General features: G+C 41.9%; 2 protein-coding genes across 2 annotated transcripts; both read right to left on the reverse strand.

Moving 5' to 3' along the window:
* Positions 1-964: 964 nt before the first annotated feature.
* Positions 965-5,194, reverse strand: caiap (CARD- and ANK-containing Inflammasome Adaptor Protein). Its single transcript, XM_085264688.1, has 5 exons — positions 4,806-5,194; positions 3,959-4,033; positions 3,661-3,844; positions 2,896-3,118; positions 965-2,813 (listed from the first exon to the last, which is right to left on the reverse strand). The coding sequence occupies exons 3-5, from the start codon at positions 3,780-3,782 to the stop codon at positions 2,064-2,066; spliced, it is 1,095 nt and encodes a 364-aa protein (XP_085120814.1). The 5' UTR covers positions 3,783-3,844; positions 3,959-4,033; positions 4,806-5,194; the 3' UTR covers positions 965-2,063.
* A 2,148-nt stretch (positions 5,195-7,342) lies between these two features.
* jun (Jun proto-oncogene, AP-1 transcription factor subunit) lies at positions 7,343-10,041 on the reverse strand. Its single transcript, XM_085264689.1, has one exon. It carries the CDS (start codon positions 9,664-9,666, stop codon positions 8,683-8,685), a length of 984 nt encoding a protein of 327 aa, XP_085120815.1. The 5' UTR covers positions 9,667-10,041; the 3' UTR covers positions 7,343-8,682.
* Positions 10,042-10,500: the final 459 nt, after the last annotated feature.

The raw sequence follows: 10,500 nt of genomic DNA on the forward strand, positions 1-10,500 counted from the left end.
TGTGACAGACTGGTGACCTGTCCAGGGTGTACCCTGCCTCTTGCCCCATGACAGCTGGGATAGGCTCCAGTGAAAAGGATAAGCGGAAGCGAATGGATGGATATTATTTTATTATGTTACAGCATGAGGTTCAGTTAGCTTTGCACAAAGTTCTACAAAAGGGTACTTTTTACTTTCTTACTTTCAGTACATTTCAGAGCCTGAACTTCTTCTTTTTTTTACTTGTATTTGAGTAAATAAGTTGAATGAGTACTTCAGTACTATGACTGGAGTATTTTTCTTAACACAAGTATCTGTATTTTTACTGAAGTGAAGAACGCCCGTGTCACTTCTTGTGTCAACAACAAACCACTTGTTTTCAACAACAACCTAAAGTTGCAGATATCATAACACTTACTTCCTGCTTTTTTTTTTTTTAGATTTAGAGATGGATTAATTTAGTGTCAGTAGAAAAAGAGTTAGGTATGCTTAAGTTATACCTACATAGCTTATATATTTTGATATAACAAAAATATCTTGGCATCAGAAACTAATATTTCCAAGCAGAAATAACTTCCAGGGGTTTGCATTACTGTCAACTATTAAGTTTAGTTCAACATTACTTATAGTGGACCAATTCGGCAGTCTTCAGGGAACTTTATGCTCCAAGCTAAACATGGTATACAGAGGAATACCCTCTATTCTCTTCCCTGGGTGGATGGGGGGAGCAGAAGCTAAACAAAATATCTATGGAGAAACAGCAAACATTACCAGATTAGAAAATGCACAAACTGTGCAAGGGACGAGAACCAAAGCTAAATTGTGTCATTTGCAAATAATATTCTCTAAAATTGGTTTGCTTTGACTCCATCAACCAATACAAATTATTTGAAAGGCAATAGATAGACTATTGTGACTTAAGTTAATCTTTTTTTATTATCTTAGATATTCTGCAGTCCTTTTCTAAAGGCCTCGGAGAGCTCTGTAGGTCTTGGCATCACACTACCCCAGACTCTCAGCAGCTTCACCAGCCTCTTCCTAAGGAGGCCCAAATCACTGGCACCTTATGAGGACCTTTGATTCATATTTCATTTAGCCCAAGTGCATGGGTGTACCAACTTTTTCATCACTAATTTTTCTTTTCTTCTCTTACTGCAAAAAGCTATTGCAAAATAAAATTAATATTTTTTTTGAGTTTGAGTCCCATTAAAGCTGGCTTGAACTAAACTTTAACAGTAGTAATGTGATGGTCTGAGGCTGCTTTACTGCTTCAGGACCTGAAAGACTTGCCCTAATTGATGGAACCATGTACCAGAACTCATTCTTGCTAAAGGGGACAATCATAGCTTCTGAGGCCAAAAGCTTGGGTTTTCCTATTACGTCAAATGATATTTTTATAGAGTATTGTTCAAGTAGGCCACCTCCATATACAGACATTAGACCTTTACTTGTCCAAAAAAAACAACAACAAACTGAAATAAAAATAAATAAATGGAGGAATAAAATCGTTATTCAGCTTGCCATGTGCTCTATTCTTATGAAGGATGTGGTTCAAAATAGCTGTCACCAAGCACTGCTGTCTTTCTGTGCTTGGAGTTTGACCCAACGCTTGCAAACCCAGGCTTGCATACAATTTGCATAACCTTTAAAGAGGATCTGCAAAGGTGTAAGCGGGGCTAGATGCTATCAACATACTTTCCTGTATGGTCGTTGAAGTGACTAACTCTAAAACCACAGGTGGGCAAAAAGAAGCAATGGTTAGATTTTTTTTAATGCTTCACCACAAAAAGGTATCAGTCAGCTTAGCCGAAGGTGTATTCGGTAGAAGGTGCTAGGAAAAGTCTGAGTTTCATTTTAATCTGGATGAAAGTAGAAGAGCAAAAAATAACCGACCTTTAGGTGCATGCCTAAGAATAAAATATGAACAGTTGACTGCAAGAATACATAGCAAACAGGAAGAAATACAATGAATCAAGAGCGATATATGCAAAACGAGAAAAATATAACCAAAAATAAGAGAAAGACACACACTAGAGAACAAGTTGCAAAGTGCTTGGATCAACATCGTTCACAAATTATGATGCTTACTTCATAAGAAACATCTTCCTCTTGAGTAAAATTGCAGTGTTCTCATGCTCTGGTGTGTGTTTAGTTTCTGCAACTTGCAATGGTGTCTTCCCTATATTATTTTTAGCCTGCAGATTGGCTTTATTCCTCCATCCTACATTTCCAGCTTGTCCCCAGTTTACAAGTATTTTCATTACTTTGTGGTGTCCACCACGTGCAGCACAGTGCAGAGGTGTGTCTTTATTGTGATCTGTAGCATTTATCTTGGCCCCAGCTTCCAGGAGCCGCAGAGCTACACTATCATGTCCCTTCTCAGCTGCAGCATGAAGTGGTGTTTTCCTCCATGCATTCCTGTCTTCAGTCCCCTTATTGTTGAGCGGCTGAAAAAGGGCTGTAACCACACTGACGTGCCCACCAGCTGCTGCGTAATGAAGAGGAGTGGAGCCATCCATGTCTCTAGCTCGCCTCTTTGCCCTGTGGGAAAGCAGTGAAATCGCCACGTCTACTTTTCCCTCCATAGCAGCCAGGTGGAGGGGAGTTTTTTTCTCATTATCAGTGGCATCTGGGTCAGCTTTGGCTGACAGCAGCAAGTCCACCACACAACTATCTACCTGGGAAAAGGCTGCCCAGTGCAGGGCTGTCCTCCCCAGCCGGTCTTTGACTCCAGGTTCTGCCTTGTTATGAAGAAGTTGGATCACTGTGTCTGTGTGACCCTGCATGCTGGCTATATGCAGAGGGGTCAGACCATCCTGGCCTACTACATTTACCTATAGCAATGACACACAACTTTGCATTAATATACTGAAAATCTACAGAACTGATAGCAACCGTTAATGCTTTGACAATTACCTGTGCTCCACCTTTTAACAGCAGACCAGTTATGTCAGGCCCATCACATTGAGCTGCCAAGTGGAGAGGGGTGTGGCCTTTAGCTCCCTTAATGTTTGGGTCCAGTCCTTTTTCTAGCAGTGTGTGCACTATGGGCTTGCTACCACTGCGAGCAGCCAAGTGCAATGCTGAAGAGAGGTCAGATAAAGTAGCATCCAGTTTTGCATTTTTTGCTACGAGAACACTAGAATAAAAAAAAGCCAAAATGTAAGATATTACATATTTGGCTTAGCTGCTAAAAAAAATACAGAAAAGGGACAGTTAAAATAGATGCATATGCTCTGCACCAAATATGTACAACACAACATAAATGATGATATATATAAAATTAGAAACAAACATGGAAAATACATATTTGTTATAGAAGGAGAATGATGAGCATTTTGCCTTTTCTAAACCCATTTGTGTCATTGCGCCTGTACAGTCGTGATTTTATTCTGCTATTTGACTTGGACCAGCATCTGGTGCCACAAATATCTCACTGCTATTTTTTTTTAACATATACATAAATTATATTTGTGAATATAAACATTTATGAGGCAGGGTGGATTTTATAAAGGTAGTTAGACAGTGTTCTTCTTATTCTAGTATGTTCTTTAAGTAAACTACATAATTACGTGATTCCCACAATGATATGATTGATTTTGTTGAAATGCTCTTGAGTGTGAGTGTGAAGGCCTACGGGGGCTACTTTATTGCCACTGAATTTATTTTGAAAGAGGTCACCTGAAGACTTCTGAGTGTCCCAGCTCAGCTGACAGTAGGAGAGGCGTATATCTGCGACCGTCGCGCATGTTCACATCTGCTCCACTGTCTATCAGTGCACTCACCGCACCATCAAAGTTCATTCGAACAGCTGAAAAGAGAGCAGAGCCCAGGGCATCTTTGTTCAGGACTCCTCTGGCATTAGCTGTGGTTTGAACAAAACTGACCGTGAGCTTGGATGTTTTGCAGGTTTATTCTGTATTTGTGTAACATCTCAAAAACAAAGCAATGAATTGAAATAGAACTGGACCAAACTCACCAAGCAACAGCTGGAGAATTGATTCTTGATGAAGATTAATGGCTTCATATATGACATCATAGTCAGCTTTAGCCCCTGCATTGAGAAGGACAGTCATTGTTTTCTCATTGCTCTCCTTGACTGCATAAAACAGAGCTGCTTTGTTATGGCTGTTTAAGGCATCAACAGTGGCCCCGCTCTGCAACAGCAACTCAGCCAACCTCCAATCATCTTCCATGGCAGCCATGTGCAGAAACATATTCTGTCTGTGACTTTCAGACTGCCTGGCTTCCTCCTCCACCAGGAGTTTTACAGATTTCAGATGCCTATTTTCTGCTGCCAGGTGAATGGGAGTTTTGCCTTTCAAATCCAGAGTATGTATAGGGGCCCCAGCCATCACTAGGGTCTTCATGAGCTCTGTGTGCCCTCTGCTGGCTGCTCTGTGAAGAGCTGTGTGGCCAGCGTCATTCTGGAGGTCCAATCTAGCCCCTTTTTGAATCAAGAGCTCAGCGATGGATAAATGCCCATTTTCTGCAGCTACATGTAATAGAGTTTCTTTGGAAGAATTGACAGTGTTGATATCACTGTCTTTTAACAGCTCCTCAAGTAATAAGAGATCCCCTTTTCTAGCAGCCATGTAAATGAGGCTTTCTGGTTTACTTTGAGCTGGTGTATGCTCTGATGTTGCAAGTACTATGGTACCACTTCCTTTCTTTGTAACACTAGATCCTTTTTTAATCCTTTTAGTATAAGTTCTCTGGGTTCCAGTTTGATCTGTTAATTTCCCCCCCCATTCACAATCTCTCTCCAGCAAATACCCAATCAGCTGTCTCCTGTTATCTTGAACTTGCTCGTTCATACTCCTTACATAGGTCTTGATTCGCTGGTATAGTTCAGGTTCTGCCAGCATAAGACACGGATGGAAGAATTTCCGACATGCTCGTTCACCTCTGGCCTCCAGGATGTCCAGGACCCTGGAGTTCTGATCTTTATGGGTCCTGATGGACAAAACAATAGATCTCCTTGCTGTTGTCATAACCCCCTCTGCAACCAAAAGATTCAGGAGATCCTCAGTATGTGAGATACCATAAACCAAATCCCTTCTCTTTGTCCGGATCACATCCACGGCGTAAGGGTTCTTAGAATTTGATGCTGCATGGCTTTCAAAACCTTTGACATTATTCCACATTTTAAATTTGCAGGAAAATAAAAAAATGTTCCTTCAGCCTTCATGCGCCACAGTTGTTAGAATTTGTTGTTCTGATTTCTGTTTGTGTATTTTGTACCATATTGCTTAGTAAAATACCCCGCCCATAGCAACTACAACAGACAGAAGCCTTTCACTGTACAGATTCAGCCGGCTCAACCTGACCTTTGTGCAATTACGCGGTCAAGTTTCCATTAGATGCAGTTAATTGTTTTATCTAGTAATAGCACTTCAATCCTCAATCACTGTGAAATTATTGTATTAGTATTGTATTAGTAAGAGGTGACAAGAATAATAGCTGTGTAAAAATAACATTATTTTGCATGTTTGTGAAAGCGATAAAATAGATAATGGTGTGTGGGGGAGAAGAAAGATTCTCCCTTATGTCTGAATCACTCTTGGCCTAAATGTCAAAATCGGTTTGATATATAATAATGACAACTTTTGATTTCCTTTTATCATTTGATGAAGAGATATAGAGCTATTAATAATATTTATGAGTAAAATTAGCAGAAGTTTTATACCCTGAAAGACACTCCCCCAATACAAGTACAGTTAGACTTTATGCAGCAGAATGCTGCTGCATAAAGTCTCATGGAGACAGTCTAACAGTATTTATTAGCATGAAGCAGCATGTTTTTGTATAACAATCCATTTTATTTTATAGATTAGATGCGTAAATTAAAGACTCTATAGTGTGACTAAGGGAGTGGCTGAAGCCTGTACTATAATGCAAACATTTGCGAAGTAACTTTAACTTTCAAATACATGTAAACTTCTTTAGTAAAAATATACATATGCCCCCTTTGAATGTGGGGAAGTTTAGGTATAAAATAGCCTGGATACCAAGCAACTAGATCGATCAACATATTATTTCTGTTCTATTGTTCCTATTATCATTTATGTGAGCTGTTAGTGAACTATTCTACAGAATGCGGATTTTGTTAAAGAACGTTTGTTTTTATTATGATCTCCTGATATTTAACATCTAGACGTCTGCTTTTAGTCGCCCTTGGAGTCATTTGATGGATTTGCCTGTTTAATTAAGTCCGGTCTATTCTTTAGATTACGTCTCAGGACACATCGTATTATGCAAAGAGGAGATTATGTAGTCAGTCGATTCACTTCCCGTAATAAACGCCTCCTCGGTCCTGACGTGGGTCTTCCGAGCGTTCCCTCTCCTTATATGGCAGGGGAGGGCACTGCTTTCCGGAATGATGTCACAATGCCCCAAGTTTGAGAAATCAGAGCAGATTTGTAGAGAAATCGGGATTCCTGAAGGAATAATTAAAGGGAAAGGGAGAAAAGTGTCTATTTGGATATGTCTCCCACAGAGATTGTCTCTATTAAGGAAAAATAATACAAACAATTAAAACAAAGACAACACCTGAATTCCCTTATTTGACGTGTTCAAACAGGTTGTGTTATAAAGATATTTGATGTTTGTTTGTATATAAAAGAATTAAAAAGCAAACAAAAAATAAAATCGGAAAATATAAAGATTGAAAAGAAAGAGAACATTTAATATTCTGTCAGCCTTAGCATCACAGTGTGTCAGAGACTTCGTTAGGTTTTCAGTCAACAACCCGTTCTGTTTTATTTACACTCTATATGACAGTCTCTATTAATTTCCACAAAAATTAATATCTGATAACCCGATATAAATTGCAACAGATCTGTGGAGATTTCGAGCACTTCAGGCAATTTCACCGGTAATCCACCCCAATGTATGTCGCCCTCCAGTGTTTCATTAAGAGCAGCACACGTGCTGATGTCCAGCAGTATTTGAAAGCCCACTCCTTTTATCTGCTGTAGGCCACGCCTGAGCTGCACCTGCTGCGTAAGCATGAACGAGACTCACTTTAATTGCTGGGTTTAGTGAAGACATCAAGAAAAAAAAATTTACGCCTGTTTTTTTATAAGTGAAAAATTTGACCCCCCCCCCCCCCCCCCCCAAAAAAAAATCCCAATTTATTTCAAAAGTGCTCATAACATATTTATAGGCCCACATTGCTGTACCGTAAATAAGTTAAAGAATATTCAGCACTTTGAGATACTGAGCTCCAGGCTTGTATTTTCTTTTTTCTTGTGGTTAAAGCCATCACCACAAAGCCTTTGTTTGGGTTATTGTTTGTTCTTTTAGCTGGTACTGACTGAAAGATGACTATGTGATTAAAAAAAAAGACTCACCATATATATACATAATCCCACCAAGCCACAGTTTATTGTATTAATTTATCCCATACAGAGATTTGCACTTCAGAACCTAACACTTCTTTTTTTTCTTTGACATGCTGAAACCTTTTTGAATACTTACAAAAGGACAGAGCAATGGTGAATAACTGAATGATGAAATAGCAAGGGAGATGTCGTATTAATCAAATCAGTTCCAGATTTCTTAATTAAGGGTTGCACACCTTAGCCTATTGTGACTGAGTGTTACATGATGTGAAAATGTTACTTATTGCTCAAAGCAATGGGAGACTTTATAGGGCAGTTACACTTTTCTTCTTCTGAGCCTGTGTGAGCTGAGACACAAAAGTGGAGATCGCAAACTCTACAACCCCAATTTGCAGAACTGGCCTCCATCAGGAGTAAGTGAGCCCGGCCTGCCAGCTGAAACACAATCACTCAGCTTCAATCAATACCAGTACTAATGGAATTTAGCTTGAGGTACTCAGCACTAGCAGCTCTTACAACATGTTGCAACATGTTTTATTGTTTGACTTCTTCGTGGCACACCCACTTTTTATGTCACACTCTTACAAGTACACAGAGGCGATGTTGCTTCATTTTATCTGGTTTATTTTCTTAAATATTGATTAATTTCTTAAGTGCTCAGAAAACAAACATAAAAAATTATACAGTATTCTTATTACAAATGGTAAACATAAGTACTCCAAGTTGATCTTATATACATATAACAATGAGTGAAACCCCATTAACAGCTTTAGAAAAAAACAAGTAAATCTTGAAGCTTTTCTAACTTAATTTCTTACAATTAAGAAAAAAATGTACATTGTACTTTAACTCATGAGTCAGGCAGCATTTGTTGCAACTTTTCAGCCGTTTAGAGTTGACCAACACGCCTAAAAAGTGAGGCCATTAATTATGGCTACAGCAAGAAAAGTCTGTATTGCGTGTGATTTAAAAAAAAAAAAAAATCCTCTAATACTGAGTTTTTCCATTGATGGTCATGATGAAGTCCATGCAGGGCTCGGTGTAAATCAAGAAAACGTCAGTCCTGTCCAGTTCTGTAAAGAAAAACAGCACGACACAGAAACAGAAGGGGTTTCTGCCTGTTGCCATGTCCCTTCTGGTTCATGGCTATTGTCACAGTCCTGAGCCCATCTCTAGGACGCGCCACTGGGGAGCGCGTGGCACTCAGTTTGGTACCGTCCCCGGTCCCGCCAGTGTCGCGCCACATCATCCCAAATACCGGAACGATTTCGGGAGTCGCAGACACTCACTACCACAGGAAGCGTCCTATTCTTTCAACTACAGTCTTTTCTCTCTCTCCTCTGTCGCTGACACCACCTCAGAAGGTCTGGAGCTGCTGCGTTAACATAAGCTGGCACCCGCTGTTTACGTGGTTCATCACCTTCTGCTTCAGCTGGGCCACCTGCTCGCGCAACATGTTGGCGGTGGATGCGAGCTCGGAGTTCTGTGACTTTAGGGTCTTCACTTTCTCCTCCAGCCTTGAGATCCGCTCCAGCTTCCTCTTCCGGCATTTGGAGGCAGCGATGCGGTTTCTCATCCGCTTTCTCTCAGCCTTGATGCGCTCCTGACTCTCCATATCGATTGGAGAAAGAGGAGGGGTCTCCCCTGGCATCTCGGGCACGGTTTGGGGCTCCTCTTTGAGCGCAGTGAGCCGGGGGAGCTGGGCAGGGGAAGGCTGGCCGTAGATGGGAAGCTGAGGCGGGGCAGCAGAGAAGGACATAGTGGGGGCTGAGGTGGTGTAGTTTGGTGCCGACACGGTACTGATGGCCGGGTTGAAAGTGTTCAAGTCCTCATAAACCGGCGACTCAGAGCGCATGGCAGCATTGTTGTTGTATACGGTGGCACCGGCAACAGATGAAACAGGCGGCAGCGCAGTGTTGACAGTTGCCGGTGGAGTCGAGGTGACACTCACGTTTGTTGTGCCCGGCATGTTCTGGTGGTGGAGCTCAGCCAGGGCGCGCACAAACCCCTCCGCGAAGCCCTCCTGCTCGTCAGTGACATTCTTGGGGCACAGGAACTGGGTCGGGGTCGGCGTGGTGGTGATGAGTCCGTTGCTGGACTGGATGATCAGCCTCTCCAGCTCCGGAGAGGCCAGCTTCAGCAAACCCACGTCGGGGGAGGTGAGGATGTCGCCAGCTTTGGCGCGGAGGTGAGGTTTCAGAGCGCTCGGCGGGTCGGTGAGGTTCAGTGTCATGTTGTGTTTCAGCGCTTTGGGGTTGCTGTATCCGTAGCCGGCGTTGTCGTGCTGGGAGAAAGCGTTGAGTGAGTCGTCATAGAAAGTAGTTTCCATCTTGGTATACATAGAAGAAAAAATAAAACAAAAACCGAATGTAGCTACACAGTCTTCTACAAAAACAGCTTTCCGTCCCCCCTTCTCTTCTTCCTGGTTACCGAGGAGGAAAACACTGGTTTCCAAACGTCCTCTCTGTGCGTAAAAACTTCCAAACTTTGAGAGCGCACTTTTCTCGACACAGGAATCAGAACTTACTTCTTTCACCAAGCGATGGTCGGTTGTTCTATGTTGAGTGGAAATTGTTCACAAAGCTTTTGTCAAAGTATCCAGACTTATATTGAGTCCGTGAATGAAAAGCGCCTCGCGGCTCTAACTTTTCCTGTCAGCCACCGAGCGTCTCCGGTGTGCTCACCGCTTGCGTGTGTGTATACTCTGAGCGGTCCAGCGTGGAGGCAAACCTTATCTGCTGCCGCTGCCTCTCTAAAAATAACCATGATGTCATGACGGGGCTCTCCCATTGGCTGAGGGGCGTGTCTCTGAGGCGGGGCTGAGTCCTCCGATAAGGCGCGTTGCCTAGACGACCACCACCCAGAAGATTCTTAATCTCGCGGTGGATTGTGGGATGAGGTAATGCTGTAAAGGAGAACGTAAGCGCGCTGCATTGTGGGATGACGTATTGTTTTTGAATATTTGGTTACCCGCTTTACTGTCAGTGGCGGGACAGGCAGCGATCAGAGCAGCGCGTCCAGACCTCAGTCTCTCTTATTACGATGATTTTGTTGTGAACCAGCCCAAATACTCATCTGCTAACTTTTACTGTTACTTTTATTTATGCCTTTTTTTTATTTGCTTAAAGTTTTTTGCACACATGGAAGCTTTTCATTTAGTCGTTTAGAACCACGC

This window comes from Mchenga conophoros, linkage group LG23, assembly GCF_057382185.1.
Source record: "Mchenga conophoros isolate Kocher_MC1m ecotype Shallow Benthic linkage group LG23, M_conophoros_male_GT1.1, whole genome shotgun sequence".
Classification (NCBI taxonomy): domain Eukaryota; kingdom Metazoa; phylum Chordata; class Actinopteri; order Cichliformes; family Cichlidae; genus Mchenga; species Mchenga conophoros.

Excerpts from the sequence above, each read along its gene's own strand:
- caiap (XM_085264688.1), bottom strand. The coding sequence starts at position 3,782 with ATGAACTTTGATGGTGCGGTGAGTGCACTGATAGACAGTGGAGCAGAT. Across the intron at positions 3,119-3,660 it reads GGACACTCAGAAGTCTTCAG|TGTTCTCGTAGCAAAAAATG; the intron begins GTGACCTCTTTC and ends TTTTTATTCTAG. Across the intron at positions 2,814-2,895 it reads TGTTAAAAGGTGGAGCACAG|GTAAATGTAGTAGGCCAGGA; the intron begins GTAATTGTCAAA and ends TCATTGCTATAG.
- jun (XM_085264689.1), bottom strand. The coding sequence starts at position 9,666 with ATGTATACCAAGATGGAAACTACTTTCTATGACGACTCACTCAACGCT.